The sequence below is a fragment of the Sorex araneus genome, chromosome 2, assembly GCF_027595985.1.
Source record: "Sorex araneus isolate mSorAra2 chromosome 2, mSorAra2.pri, whole genome shotgun sequence".
In the NCBI taxonomy this organism is placed as follows: domain Eukaryota; kingdom Metazoa; phylum Chordata; class Mammalia; order Eulipotyphla; family Soricidae; genus Sorex; species Sorex araneus.
This window is the reverse complement of record NC_073303.1, coordinates 118,125,098-118,140,903: the sequence shown is the minus strand read 5'-3', so window position 1 is coordinate 118,140,903 and position 15,806 is coordinate 118,125,098. Positions and strand designations below refer to the sequence as shown.

At 36.5% G+C, this 15,806-nt stretch overlaps 1 protein-coding gene across 1 annotated transcript in view; it reads left to right on the top strand.

The window, feature by feature from the left end:
• TRHR (thyrotropin releasing hormone receptor) overlaps window positions 1–14,439 on the top strand; it is a 53,984-nt gene extending 39,545 nt beyond the window's left edge. Inside the window, exon 3 of the mRNA XM_004607668.2 lies at window positions 7,678–14,439. Within this exon, the coding sequence (XP_004607725.2) occupies window positions 7,678–8,085 (408 nt within the window). The 3' untranslated portion in view covers window positions 8,086–14,439. The remainder of the gene's footprint in view (window positions 1–7,677) is intronic.
• The last annotated feature ends 1,367 nt before the right edge of the window (window positions 14,440–15,806 follow it).

The following is a 15,806-nucleotide window of genomic DNA, read 5'->3' as shown; positions in this document are numbered from 1 at the left end:
TCAATGTCAATGGCCTAAATGCACCAATTAAAAGACACAGAGTCGCAAAATGGATTTGGAAACAAAACCCAACATTCTGCTGCCTACAAGAAACACACCTGAACAGTCAGAGCAAACACAGACTCAAAGTCAAAGGATGGAAAACAATCCTACAAGCAAACAACTCCCTCAAAAAAGCTTGGGTTGCCATACTAGTATCCGACAACATAGATTTCAGGTTGAAAAAGATTAGAAGGGACAGCGAAGGTCACTTCCTATTTATCAAGAGATATGTACAACAGGAAGAAATCACACTCTTAAATGTATACGCACCTAATGAGCGACCAGCTAAATACTTAAAACAAGTCCTAACAGACTTTAAGGAGGACATTGCTAGCAACACAATAGTAGTTGGAGACTTCAACACCGCCTTATCACCTCTGGATAGATCGACAAGAATAAAACTCACCAAGGAAATACTGACACTGAAGGAAAAAATAGAAGAGAGAGGCCTAATAGACCTATACAGGGCTTTACACCCCAAAAAGAAAGAATACACATTCTTTTCCAGTGCACACGGAACATTTTCCAAAATTGACCATGTACTGGGACACAAAACATACCTCAATAGAATTGGGAAAATGGAAATTGTATCAACTACCTTCTCAGACCATGATGCATTGAAGATAGAAGCTAAACACATGCAGATGCAGAGAATCAAAGCAAACACCTGGAAATTAAATAGCTCGGTGTTGAACAATGAGTGGGTCAGGAAGGAAATCAAGGAAGAAATCAAGAGATACCTCGAAACAAATGAAAATGAAGACACGAGCTATCCAAACCTATGGGATGCAGCTAAAGCTGTATTAAGGGTAAAATTTATAGCTCTGCGAGCATTCCTTAGGAAGGAAGAAAGGTCCTACACAGATAGTTTGACTTCACAACTCAAGGCCTTAGAAAAGGACCAGAAAAAGGAACCCAAACCAGGCCAAATGAAGGAAATAATAAAAATTAGAGCAGAAATTAGCTACAAGGAAACCCAGAAAACAATATGAAAGGTCAATGAAACCAAGAGCTGGTTCTTTGAGAAAATAAACAAGATTGATAAACCTTGTTTAGCTAGCAAGACTCACAAAGAATGAGAGGGAGAGAACCCTAAAAAACCGAATCAGGAATGAAAAGGGGGACAACACAACAGAAACCATTGAAATTCAAAAGATTATGAGATCCTAATTTGAAAGTCTATATGCCACGAAACAAGAAAACCTAAAAGAAATGGATGAAGTTTTTGACTCCTACAATTTCCCAAGACTGAACCAAGAAGACTTGGAATTCCTGAATAGACCGATTAATATCAAGAAAATTAAAACTGTAATCAAAAGTCTCCCCAAAAATAAAAGCCCAGGTCCAGATGGATTCACTGGCGAATTCTTCCAAACATTTAAAAAAGACTTGTTGCCACTTCTCCTCAAGCTTTTCCAGGAAATTGAAAAAACAGGAACTCTCCCAAATAGTTTCTATGAAGCACATATCTCCCTAATACCAAAAGCAAACAAAGACACCACTAAGAAAGAAAAGTATAGACCAATATCCCTGATGAACATCGGTGCGAAGATCCTCAACAAAATATTAGCAAATAGGATCCAACAACTTATCAAAAAGATCATATACCATGACCAAGTGGGATTCATCCCGGTGATGCAAGGATGGTTTAACATTCGGAAATCAATTAACATAATCCATCATATCAACAAAAGTAAAGATAAAAACCATATGATCATATCAATAGATGCAAAGAAAGCATTTGACAAGATCCAACATCCGTTCATGATGAAAACCTTCACCAAAATGGGTTTTGGAGGAACTTTCCTCAAGATAGTCGAAGCCATCTACCACAAGCCTATGGCAAGCATTTTCTTCAATGGGGAAAAAATAAGGGCCTTTCCTCTAAGATCAGGGACAAGACAAGGATGCCCACTCTCACCACTTCTGTTCAACATAGTCCTGGAAGTACTTGCGATAGCTGTTAGACAAGAAAAAGATATCAAGGGCATCCAGATAGGAAAGGAAGAAATCAAACTCTCACTATTTGCAGATGATATGATACTATATCTAGAGAAGCCTAAATCCTCTACTAAGAAACTCTTAGAAACAATAGACTTATACAGTAACTTTGCAGGCTATAAAATCAATACCCAAAAATTTATGGCCTTCCTATATGCAAACAATGAGACAGTGGAAAGGAACATGAAAAAAACAATCCCATTCACAATCATGCCCCAGAAAACCAAGTACCTGGAACCAGCTTAACTAAGGAAGTAAAAGACCTCTATAAAAAAAACTACAAGATGCTACTCCATGAAATAAAAGAGGATGTGAGGAAATGGAAACATATCCCCTGCTCATGGTTAGGGAGAATCAACATTGTCAAAATGTCAATACTCCCAAAAGCATTGTACAGATTCAACGCGATCCCTATAAGGATACCCAGGACATTCTTCAAAGAAATGGATCAAGCAATCCTGAAATTCATATGGAACAACAAACGCCCATGGATTGCTGAAACAATTCTTGGGAAAAAGACGATGGGAGGCATCACCCTCCCCAACCTCAAACTTTACTATAAAGCGGTAATAACCAAAACAATATGGTACTGGAACAAAGGCAGAGCCTCAGACCAATGGAACAGGGTGGAATATCCCTACACACAACCCCAAATGTATGACCATCTAATCTTTGATAAGGGAGCAAGAAATGTGAAATGGAGCAAGGAAAGCCTCCTTAACAAATAGTGCTGGCACAACTGGACAACCACATGCAAAAGAATGGGCTTAGACCTCGACCTAACATCATGCACAAAAATCAGATCAAAGTGCATTAAGGACCTGAACATCAGACCACAAACCATAAGATATATTGAAGACAAGGTTGGCAAAACCCTCCACGATATTGAAGCTAACGGTTTCTTCAAAGATGACACGCAACTGACCAACCAAGAGGAAACAAAGATAAACAAATGGGACTACATTGAACTAAGAAGCTTCTGCACCACAAAAGATACAGTGACCAGAATACAAAGACAGTCTACATAACGGGAAAGGATATTCACCCAATACCCATCAGATAAGGGGTTGATATCCAGAGTATATAAGGCACTGGTTGAACTCTACAAGAAGAAAACATCCAACCCCATCAGAAAATGGGGCGAAGAAATGAAAAGAAACTTTCCCAAGGAAGGGATACGAATGGCCAAAAGCACATGAAAAAGTGCTCTACATCACTAATCATCAGGGAGATGCAGATCAAAATAACCATGAGATGCCACCTCACACCACAGAGAATGGCACACATCCAAAAGAACAAAAGCAACTGCTGTTGGAGAGGATGTGGTGAGAAAGGTACCCTTCTACACTGCTGGAGGGAATACCGACTGGTTCAGCCCTTCTGGAAAACAATATGGACGCTTCTCAAAAAATTAGAAATTGAGCTCCCATTTGACCCAGAATACCACTACTGGGAATATACCCTGAAGAAGCAAAAAAGTATAGTCGAAATGACATCTGCACTTATAGTTCATCGCAGCACTCTTTACAATAGCCAGAATCTGGAAAAAGCCCGAGTGCCCGAGAACAGATGACTGGTTAAAGAAACTCTGGTACATCTATACAATGGAATACTATGCAGCTGTTAGAAAAAATGAAGTCATGAACTTTGCATATAAGTGGATCAGCATGGAAAGTATCATGCTAAGTGAAATGAGTCAGAAAGAGAGAGACAGACATAGAAAGATTGCACTCATCTGTGAAATATGAAATAACAGAATAGGAGACTAATATCCAAGAATAGTAGAAATAAATGCCAGTAGGTTGGCTCCATGGCTTGGAAGCTGGTCTCACTTGCTGGGGAAAAGGGCAGCTCAGATAGAGAAGGGAACACCAAGTAAAATGTGTTTGGAGATCCCGCCCAGGAAGGGAGATGCGTGCTGAAAGTAGACTAGAGACTGAACACAATGTCCACTCAATACCCCTATTGCAAACCACAACACCCAATTGGAGAGAGAGAGAGATCAAAACGGAATACCCTGCCACAGAGGCAGGGTGGGATGCGGGGGAGATGGGATTGGCGGGGGGAGGGATACTGGGTTTATTGGTAGAGAATGGGCACTGGTGGAGGAATGTGTTTGTGAACATTGTATGAGGGAAAAGCAAGTTCTAAAATGTGTGAATCTGTATCTGTACCCTTATGGTGATTCACTAATTAAAGAATAAAATAAAATAAAATAAAAACCTAACCTAAAAAAAAAGACAATGAACGTTGAAGTCACAAACTTACCTAATGAGCTGAGTGACCTAGCAGAGATTTTTGTGGACTCTTTGATAGTCATTCTTTTGGAGCTGGATCAATAGCACAGCGGGTAGGGCGTTTGCCTTGCATGCAACCGTGCAACCGACCAGGGTTTGATGCCCAGCATCTCATATGGTCCCCAAAGCATCGCCAGAAGTAATTCCTGAGTGCATGAGCCAGGAGTAACCACTGTGCATCTCGGGGTGTGACCCAAAAAGGCAAAAAAAAAAGACAATGAAAGTTGTTTCCCCTGTTTGCAAGATAGATAGACAGAGATAGATAGATGATAAATGATATATAGATAGATACATAGATACATACAGATAGATAGATAGATAGATACATATTAATATGGATTCAATATTTGCCCTGACATTTGTGTAGATCAATACAAAAAGAGATGAAATTCAAGCTTCACATTTGGAAGTTTACTATAGTAATTTTGTTGGATTTTCACATGAAGTTAAGTGTTTTGATGACCATATGGTGAAAATATGGTAGAAATATAAAGATATCATTGTTGAACATGGAAAAACTTCAATAAATAAAGAAAATTTAAAAAGTGTGATTTTTTTTTTTTGGTTTAAGTAGTCTTATTGGATTTATCTGCCAGCTATGCAATTATTGATGTTTTGTATTTGGTTTTGATGTTTGGTGCCACAAACAACTGTGCTCAGGGCTTACTCCTAACTATAAGCCCAGGAGATCATATAGCTCAGGGCACCATGTAGGGCGTCAGGATTGAACCCAGGTCAACATGCAAGACATCCTTCCAAACTGTACTATTATTCTAGCCCTACTCTGCCATTTTGTGAGAATACTAACATATTGGGACCTTAGAGATAGTATAGGAATACAAGAGCAATCTTGCATACTGTGGACCCATGATCCCTTGAGCATTGCAAGGTCTATGCCCTGTTCATTGTACTGCTGTATAATTGCCCTGGCCACAAAGACCTAGATGTTCTAAGCTTGAAACTACTAATAGAAGGGCATTTGCCTTGCATGATTAAATCTGCAGACCCAGGTTCAGTCCCCAGCATCCCAAACGGTCTCCTGAGCTAGCCCGGACAAATTCCTGAGCTCAGAGCAAGAATAATCTTTGAGCACTGCTAGTTGTGACTCAAAAATAAAAACAAACTGAAAACTACACCAAGGTCTGAACTAAGGAAGTTAAAATTTCTCAAAGTTGAATTATTTAAGATATATTTTAAAATATTTTACATATTTTAAATATGTAATGTTTCTCTTTTTTAAAAAAAGCCATTGCTCATAGTGTTGAAATATTATCAAAGACAATCTCCTTACACTGTCATTAGTCACATATAATCTTTAATTCTGCTTTAAAGTTTAAAACCCTCAGCACATTTATTTATTCTGCTTTCTCAATATCTCTGTGAAGTAAATGAACTATTTTTGATTAGTTATATTTTCAGATCTAAAAATGAAAGCACAAATGCATGAGTTCATTATGATCTTGGGACACTTAGAGAATTTTTGTACATGGTCTGGGTGAGTCTCCGATGGTCTCAAGCATCTAAATAAGAAAAATTTTATTCTTTGCTAATTTTGCCCTTGGGTGATCCTGGGTATTAATTTTATCCTGTTATTATACATCCTGAGCGATGTTCATATTTTGGACTCAAGTCAGCTCTACACACAATTCCAGGGTTTGCTTTCTCCACCCTCATTTCCCTTCCCCTAAAGGAAAATCTTATGGCAGAAGTAGTAAAAACTTTGAATTCAAACTTGCTTGAGTTCTGCTTCTGGCTCCAAAACAACTTTCCACCAAAGTGGAATATACCAGCTTATGGGCCTCAGTTCTCTAACTTGATAAAATAAAGATTGCTACAGCTTCTGGGAGAGGACAGATAATTTTAGCAAACACCCCTCATTTGGGTCAGAGACAGAATAGCAGGTAAGACACTCACCTTGCATCTAAGTTTCTACCCCTCAAAAAACCTACTGTCCCTCAAGAACTGCCAGAAGTGATCCTTGAGCACAGAGCTAGGAGCAAGACTTGAGCATCCTCATGGACCCCCCCAAAAAAAAACTCAAAATGAAATAATAAAAATAAAATGTTCTAATGTATGTAAGTAGCCAGTATGGTTTATAGCAGACGAAAGAACCATTGACCTTTTCCTAAAGACACTTATTCTTTTCAAACCTGACATAGAGGAGCAATATTGTCACCATTTCATGGATGAACTATAAGACAGGACAATTTTTAGGACCGCACAAAAAGTAAGTAAAGATGAAATTAGATATTGGGTCTCATAATGTTTATCGCTGACATGTTAAATGATATTTTACATCTTTAGTAAGATTTATGACTTTAGCCTTTGCCATAAGCATCTGCTTACAGAAAACATCCCACTTCCATAATCCACTACCCTGGATCATTTTCTACTCTTTTTGGCCTCAATGATTTTCTTTGGGCTGTAGCAATAGCACAGTGGTAGGGCGTCCGCCTTGCACACAGCCGACCCGGGTTCGATTCTTCTGCCCCTCTTGGGGAGCCCTGCAAGCTACTGGGAGTATCTTGTGCACACAGCAGAGCCTGGCAAGCTATCTGTGATGTATTCAACATGCCAAAAACAGTAACAACAAGTCTCACAATGGAGATATTACTGATGGGGGCTCGAGCAAATCGATGAGCAACGGGGGATGACAGTGACTGATTTTCTTTAAAGCCCCCAAGTATTTCCAGGCAGGAAAATACTGGAAGTATAGATTTCTTACATTCCCTAAAGACACCTTCATCTAAGAGATATCAGCGATTGGAGAATGAATCAATGTCCTTTTTCTTTGCTTTGTTAAGTCAACACTGAAGTGCGGTACTAGTTCTGTGGTTGCTCACAGAAAGCCTGTCGACAAAACACCTTCTTTAGGGCTTTACTTACTTTTGAACATTCTCTTCTCCACTCTATCTGTTTCTGGAACCACAAACCGAATAAACTTGCACCTAATGCCCTTAAATCCTTGTCCCAAGCTGCATCTTGGAAACTGTATCACTGTAAATCCCATTGTTCATCGAGTTCTTCAAGCGGGCACCAGTAACATCTCCACTGTAAGACTTGTGGCATATCAAATACACCACAGTAGCTTGCCAAGTTCTGCCCTGAGGGCGGGATACTCTCAGTAGCTTGCCCAAGAGGGACAGAGGAATCGAAACTGGGATCCGCCTCGTGCACAGCAAATGCCCTACCCGCTGTGCCATCACTCCAGTCCTATCTTGGAAAGTTAAAAGAAAAAAAAAAGGCATAGGTGGGGGAGGAAAAAATGGCCTGGGGAGGGGAGGGCCTAGTTTTGCTCCCATTTGCATTTGCATTGCATTTCTCTCTTTCTTCACAGGTCACCAAGATGCTGGCAGTGGTTGTAATTCTGTTCGCCCTTTTATGGATGCCCTACCGGACTCTTGTGGTTGTCAACTCATTTCTCTCCAGCCCTTTTCAAGAAAATTGGTTCTTGCTCTTTTGCAGAATTTGCATTTATCTCAACAGTGCCATCAACCCAGTGATTTACAATCTCATGTCCCAGAAATTCCGCGCAGCCTTCAGAAAGCTCTGCAACTGCAAGCAGAAACCAGCGGAGAAGCCTGCTAGCTATAGTGTGGCGCTGAATTACAGTGTCATCAAAGAGTCTGATCACTTCAGTACAGAGCTCGATGACATCACTGTCACCGACACTTACTTGTCGGCCACGAAAGTGTCTTTTGATGACACCTGCTTGGCTTCTGAAGTAACCTTTAGCCAAAGTTGATTCATGACTTGAAAGAAAATGAACCTGAAAGTAAATGAGTCTGCAGTTCTCAGCCCAAGAGAGAAAAACAGTCAATACCCATCCAAGAAGACAGAGCAGACAAAGTTTTTGCCAATATTCTAACAAATTCTGGTCCAAGACACTTTAACCCATAAGAAGGGTTCATAGATTCTTTTTTATAGAACTAGTGTGACCAAAAATTGAAGTAGCTCTGTGAAACAGCTAAGCTGTGGAAATTAAAAGCATAGCCTTAAGAAATTTACTATATTTGGAGGTGGAGGGGCGACCAAAATTCAGATATGTAGGTGTCAATTTAAATTATTTATCATATTTTTAAAAAGGTATTTTTCACCCTCCAAAATTTCACTTTAGTAATTTGACAATATGCCAATTTTAAGTATTTCCATTTTAACAAAGTCTTGCTCTACTTCACAAGTATCTGAGACACAGAGAGAAATAACACAAAAGCATTTTTTATTGAGTGCAAATAAGATTTTAGACAGGAATGATCACATATTAAAAAATCAAAATCAGAATTCTGAGAAATTATTTCAATCTTAAAAAATTATATCATTCAATTGAACCGTAAAACAAACTCCAAAATTTGCCAAATTATTCAAACTACAATTGGAGAAGACAGAGATTTGATTTTTAGGTAAGTCCAGCTTTTAATATTTTTTTGTTTCTCCAAAATGATGAATTAGAAAATCAAAATAATCAGATTAAGTTACTATAAAATTACAAACTGGCATAATATTTGTATTAAAAAGTATAGCCAAGACAAGATCAATTATTTAAAATAAGATTTTACTTTTTTTCCCAGAAACATTCTAAGAAGAAAATTCTTACTTTCAGCATTTTTGTATATAAATTACTGAACCGTGTCTAGTGAGTCCATCCAGCTGAATCTAGCATAAAAGTCTGAAACAGTCTCACATCTTAGTTCCTATTCGAAGACTGAAATCTATTACATTCCAGATGAAGACACCCCACAGAGCTCTGCAGTCAATTGATTTTAACTTGTCTACAATTGTCTTTTTCTTCCTGTCTACTTGTCATTTGCAGGTTCTTTTTACAAATGCTAGTTTTCTTTTGTTTACGGATTCTAAGTCAAAGCAATGAAAAATTCTGTTGCTTTATTTGCAATATTACTAAAATGTATTTCTTCTCATTTTCATTCTTTCCCTAGACATGACTTCAACCCACTATGACAGTAATTATGAACGAGGCATGAATGTAAATCTGCCCTACATATAGTATGAGATTCTACTTTTTAAGTCCTTTTATGTGACTCACCTACTGAAATCTGGTTAATCATAGTCTCCAAGTGTACAAACTGTCCTTGGCAATGACTGAGTAATAGCTGATTTTTAAGGCCTAGATCAAATATTCCTAGTATTTTAAAGTGCCCCCAACACAGATTGGCATTTTCTTTCTCTATTTTATATTTGTATCTCATGGATTCCTCCTACCCCCGCACGTAATTACTAGAGATAATGACTCTTCACTCTTAAATAAAAAATATATCATACCACTGTAGAAACTTTGGTTTAAAAATATTACTTAATGAGAATTCTGCTATCCTGAATTAAACATGGTTTAATGAAAACTATCCTCTTCAATGTGAGGAAGACATTTTCAATCCTGTTATTGTATTAGTAAAAAAAAAATGCAAGCAAACATTTATAGAAAATAGGGGACTGGAGCAATAGCACAGTCGACCTGTGTTCGATTCCCAGCATCCCATATGGTCCCCTGAGCACCGCCAGGGGTGATTCCAGAGTGCAGAGCCAGGAGTGCAGAGCCAGGAGTAACCCCTGTGCATCACCAGGTGTGATCCAAAAAGCAAAAAAACAAAACAAAACAAAAAAAACCCTAAAATGTCTTTCTGTGTGAAATTCAGCTATTTTAACTGACTTTTCATACTGAAATGTTAATCTTGGTATCATGTAGAGAACCATAATGACATACAGATATATATATGCAATTACAGTGATATATGTAAAGGTCCAGCACTTATACACGTGAACATATTGCTTTCACAAAGGGTATTGGATTATATTCAATTTTTTTCATTAGGGCAAGGAACTAAACTGCCATGTATTGGGCATGCTGGTAAGTATTTAAATACTTTTATATTCACCAGTCTCACTGTAGCTGCAATTTCTCTGATGAGAATGGCAAGGATCATTAGGGAAATCAGTATGAATTCCCTAAATCATGTAAGTATCAGGAAGAGAGAATGGAGAAAGTAGGTCTTTATCTTTTTTTTTAACATTTATAAAGTGTTTATTGCACACTTCTAAAATGCTTTTTTAAAAATTTTTATATTTTACTCTTCAAAATCCATCTTGCAGCCTAAACTTTTGGAAGCTGATAGCCTAATAAAGGAAATTTAAAAAATATACATACTTTGCAGAGAGGTAACATCAGATGTTGAAAATTTTTGCTAGTGATTTTACAAGTACACAGAACACAGTACAGTCTATCTACCTTTGAAATTTTAATATGAACTCAGTTTTTCCATTTTAATTTTTCAAATGCTATTTGCTAATAATCTGATAGTTTGAGACAACATGGGAAATTCAAAAGAACACAGTTCATAGTGTTTCAATTCTAAAGCAAATGCCATTAAGAAATTAAATGTTTCCATGCAAAGTACAATAGCTATCTGGATTTACACAAGAGAAACATATCTTTTTAAAGTGTTCTTTCTAAAACTGTATTAAATCATAAAATATTCTCATGAATAATCAAAACTTAATATACTATGAAATGAAAAAATAAAGAACTGGATTGAACATTACTGATGAAATAAAGTAATATTATTAAGTAGCTGCCTTAATCAAATTCTTTGAATTATTTTATTACTTGCAATTTCATGAATTTCTGAGTGTCTGTGTTAGATCATGCACCTGAGGAAATTAGCCAAGGTATCCATGATGAGTAAAACAAGCAAGCATGAATTCCCCCTTAATACTTCTCAGTCAATATTATGAATCTGTTTCTAAAGTTTTATTCCAACACAATTCTCCTAAATGTTGAGAGAAATGAGAAACTCTAAATTATTTATTCTTCAACCATGAAAAAAAGCACTGAACAATAAATAGATCTTTACAATACTTTAAAACAAGGAGCAGTGGAATCAAAGAAAAATTTATTCAAAACAACTTAGATTTAAAATGTGTACTTGAATTGACTCATTTTCAGAAAACATGCTGGAATAGTGACAATATTTAAGGTTAGGTCACATGATTTACATCATCCTTTTAAAAATAAAAGATACCTTATTACATACAACACTAAATGTGATAATATTATAGAAAAGAAGGATGTTGATTATTTGGAAAGAAACATTTTAAGGGTTTACTCATTACTATTTGAGTTCTATAAATATTACACTGAACATTATCTTTGTTTCTCAATTACAACTTGTCAGGGCTTAGAATTTTATGGGGATGGAGTAATAAAACTAAATATGAATGTTAGAGCATCCATAAACCACTAGTGAGTCCCAAAGTCAAAGTACTCTTTTAAATTCAGAACCATTCATTCTTCTAAAAAAAAGCAAAGAATAAAAATGTATAGCAATTTATTTTCAATTTATTCATATTAATAGTAAATTGAATATAAATCATAGTAAGAACTAAAACCTTTTAAATTAAAAATTTTACTAACATCAAATCATATTTGAGACCAAAATTAGTCTGAGAAATTATGTTTTTTAGAATGATAATCATGAAGAATTCTTACATTTCTGTAATAATACATAGATTTTTCTCTCCTATTCCTCCTCACTTCAATTTCTATTCTTCAACAAACAACAAACATTTTCTCAAAGGAAACAATTTTCTTTGACTTTATGCAAAACTAAACTTGAACATAAAATGTCTTAAGTAAAGGAATACAATTCTTTCAAATACATTCATAAAAAAGTTGCACAGCTAATATTTTTATAAAATTACAGCTAAATTATGAAAACTCTAGTGCTTCTAGAATTTCTCTTTAAAATATGTCTCATTTTCCTGGTAGGAGTCGTGTAGTGTTGCTACTGTCAATGTAATTTGTAATTTTCAATATACTTCCTTGCAGAACTAAATATCTGGCACTGCAGAGGTTTCAGTGAGAAATTAATATGTGAATAATTCCATATGAGAAAAACTAATGCAGAAATTTGTTTCAGAAAGCAACAGTGTCTCCCCATTTTCAAGAAGTACTTAATTCAACAAGGAAAAAACATCTCAAGGTATAATTGATTGGCAATAGTTAAAATGCAAATAAAGGATTTAATAAATACTTCAAAGTCATAATTGTTAAAATTCCATTTGGAAATGCATTGAGACATTTTAACATAAAAATTATTTCCAAAAAATCAATCTCACAACACTATAACTAGAAATAGCAATTAGTTTTTTTCTTAATTCATTTGTTGCATAGGAGAAAGAAAAGATCAGATAAGATCCTATAATATTTTGTTTATCTGTATTGCTCTATAAATTTAATCTGAAACCTCTTGGCAGAAAACTTGCAATAGTTACATGTTGAAAAACAGTTTATTGTTGAAACAGAGAGCACAAAAGGGATGAACTAAACCAAATGTGCATGGTTCTTATTTTAATATCCAAGTAATTCCTTTTGAAAATCCTGTCTGTGGGTGTTTGTATATACAGTAATAAGGCCTGTTTACATTTCTTCTATACCAAGCACATCCATGGTATGTCCTATAGGAGATGATTGATGAATGTTTTAGATATTATATTTAGAAAAATAAAAGAGTTGGAGGAATAGTCCAACTGGGACAGCACATTGCTAGAACTGTCAAATCTAAACCCATCAAAACAACAAATGATGGTTTCGTGGTCAATAAATAGCAAATCCTCAGAATGATTGCCTGTCTGACCTCATAGAAGAACATCAGGGTCAAGACCAAACAAAAGACAAACTCTCATCTGGAATGATGGAAATAAAAGCTCTGCGAAAACAATAAAAGTTAAAAGGCTGGGAGAAACAACGAACTAAGGTAAAGCTCTTTAATTTATTTGAACCCAAAAGCAATACCTCTAAGTGAATATCTGTTCTTCATAGAATTATGTGGTACTGTAGCAGTAGCACAGCGGGTAGGGTATTTGCCTTACACGCTGCTGACCCGGGTTCAATTTCTCCGTCCCTCTCGGAGAGCCTGGCAAGCTGCCCAGAGTATCCCACCCGCATGGCAGAGCCTGGAAAGCTACCCTTGGCATATTTGATATGCCAAAAACAGTAACAACAAGTCTCACAATGGAGACGTTACTGGTGCCCGCTTCAGCAAATCGATGAACAATGGGACGACAGTGCTACAGTGCTACAGAATTATGTGAATTTTGTGCAGGTGACTGTTCTCTGACTTGAGAGGAAAAAAAAACGAGTATGAACTTTTTCAAGTATGAGATGGCCCAAAATTGAAAAGATGGAAAACTTCCAGAAAATAAAAGCAAATGCATCATAACTATAAAATGAAATTTTATCTAACCAGAGCCTGAATTGAGATACCAGGAAGAGTATTTTTGAATTTGTAGAATGACACTAGATGCTACTATGAAAAAGCCAAAAGTTGACTCTCTAACCATGAATATAAACCACCGCCTTTATCTAATAGAATTTTTGTGAGTGTATCTTCAAGTGCCCTTTTTTTGGTCCTGAACTTAGAGCTTCTCACTTCTAAACTCATTTTGTTGCTTGCAGTTTTTTGGTCTCTATGAAAACCACCAAGTGCTAGTCCCCTTTGTAAAATCCACAAGAATCTTTTTTATCATATAACTTTAATGTGATCACATAATCATCATCTTCATAATTCTAAATACTTTCCTTGAGATGGAGATTAGTCTTTGTATTACACAAATGACCTTGAGATTACTTTTGGGTTTCATAAAGAGTATAAAAAAAAAGAGTCTAAAAAACTTGAAGTATATATCACTATCTATTAAAGGAATGAGCAAGTCAATGAAAACCAAACTAAGGAATACATTTGAAATACGATGTTGTTCAATTTTCCTGCATACCTAATCTCAAAATATAATTAGCTCTCTTTTATTCTATGCTCTTCAAACTCTGTGAAAGGCCACGCATTCAGTGTGCTACAGCAGTGGTCTTCAACCATGGTCCATGGACCAAGGTATGTTCTCAGGTCTAGAAAGGTTGAAAACCACTGGCCTGCTAATTTGGTTAGCAGCTGGTCTTCTGAATGGTATGTGGGACAGGTTCACAGTTGTAAAAGGTTAAGGATGCTCTTTTAGAGCATTGTCCAGTTCATACCTTATTTGTACAAAATGCCTGACTATTTCAAAAGCACTTTTATGCTTTAATTTATTAATTCTTAATTTATTTTTTTTGGCTTTTTTTGGGTCACACCTGGCGATGCACAGGGGTTACTCCTGGCTCTGCACTCAGGAATTACCCCTGGCTGTGCTCAGGGGACCATATGGGATGCTGGGATTTGAACCCGGGTCGGCCGCGAGCAAGGCAAACGCCCTACCCGCTGTGCTATCTCTCCAGCCCCTTAATTCTTAATTTAATAAGAAGAAAAAAATAATGTTAACACACTGCGTTGGCCCTTGTGGAGTTGAGTACAATCTTATGACAGCATATTATCAAAGAGAGATAAAAAGAAATATAAAATATCTGATTTGACTTCAAATGGTGAGTTCGAATTCCAGGCAACTAAGCTCTTCTGAAGAAGAGATGCACCAGAGGACAACTGAAGAGGTCTTGAAAGGACAGTCGGGAGCACTTCATACTGGCCGACCCTTCTTTGATCCCCAGCATCCCATAAGGTCCCCCAAGCACTGCCAGAAGTTATTCCAGAGTTCAGAGCCAGGAGTAACCCTTGAGCATCGCCGGGTGTGATCCAAAACACAAAAAAAGGGGAAAAAAAAGAAGAAAGTCATATCGCTTAGCTATGTTAATTTTCTAAGCTTTGTAAATTGCTTTGTAAATTTTACTTATTATCTATGGAAAATAAGGGACCATATTTGTCTTATAAGTGTTATCATTCTGAAAGTAGTCTCATAGTCAATTTCCCAAGTGAAAGTTTGTACGTGTATATAGATATAGCTATCTGTCTACATATGTCTATAAATCTATACATCTTTGTTCCTTATTATCTTATCATAATCATAAATTTTAAAATGTTTATGCATATGTGTTATATTCGGGGTCCTTAACATTCAACCTGTAATGCTAAACATAGAAATCAGAGCTAGTCTGGGAACTTAGGCTTTTCATCAACTTAAGCTTCAAGATAAAACCTGAAATTGAAAAAGCATGTAGTTATTAGCTCACTGTGAACATGTGAACTTGCATGATGCTTATGACCGTGTTAATGTGTTGGCTTTCTTCAATTTGAGAAAGTTGAAAACTGACTTTCTTTGTTTCTTGTGAACAAATTATTGTGGTTTTTGTGGGGCACAGACTCTTCTTTAAGGAAGTGCAATAACGTGTGCTTTATTGTGGGAAATTGTCTCTGGCCCAGTGTGTGTACTGTGAGTAATAAAGCATCATACTGCAAGATCTGGCTCTTTGGGTTTCTTTTTCTTGCAAGTTACTTCATTTCTGGAAAACCTGACCCTGAACCTCTTGCCCAGAGATTTTATTTTAATTCACTGGCACCCAACATGTACTTCAGTACTATTTTGAAACAATAAAACCAAAACACAGATAGTTCCAAATTATAATTCTATTAAAGC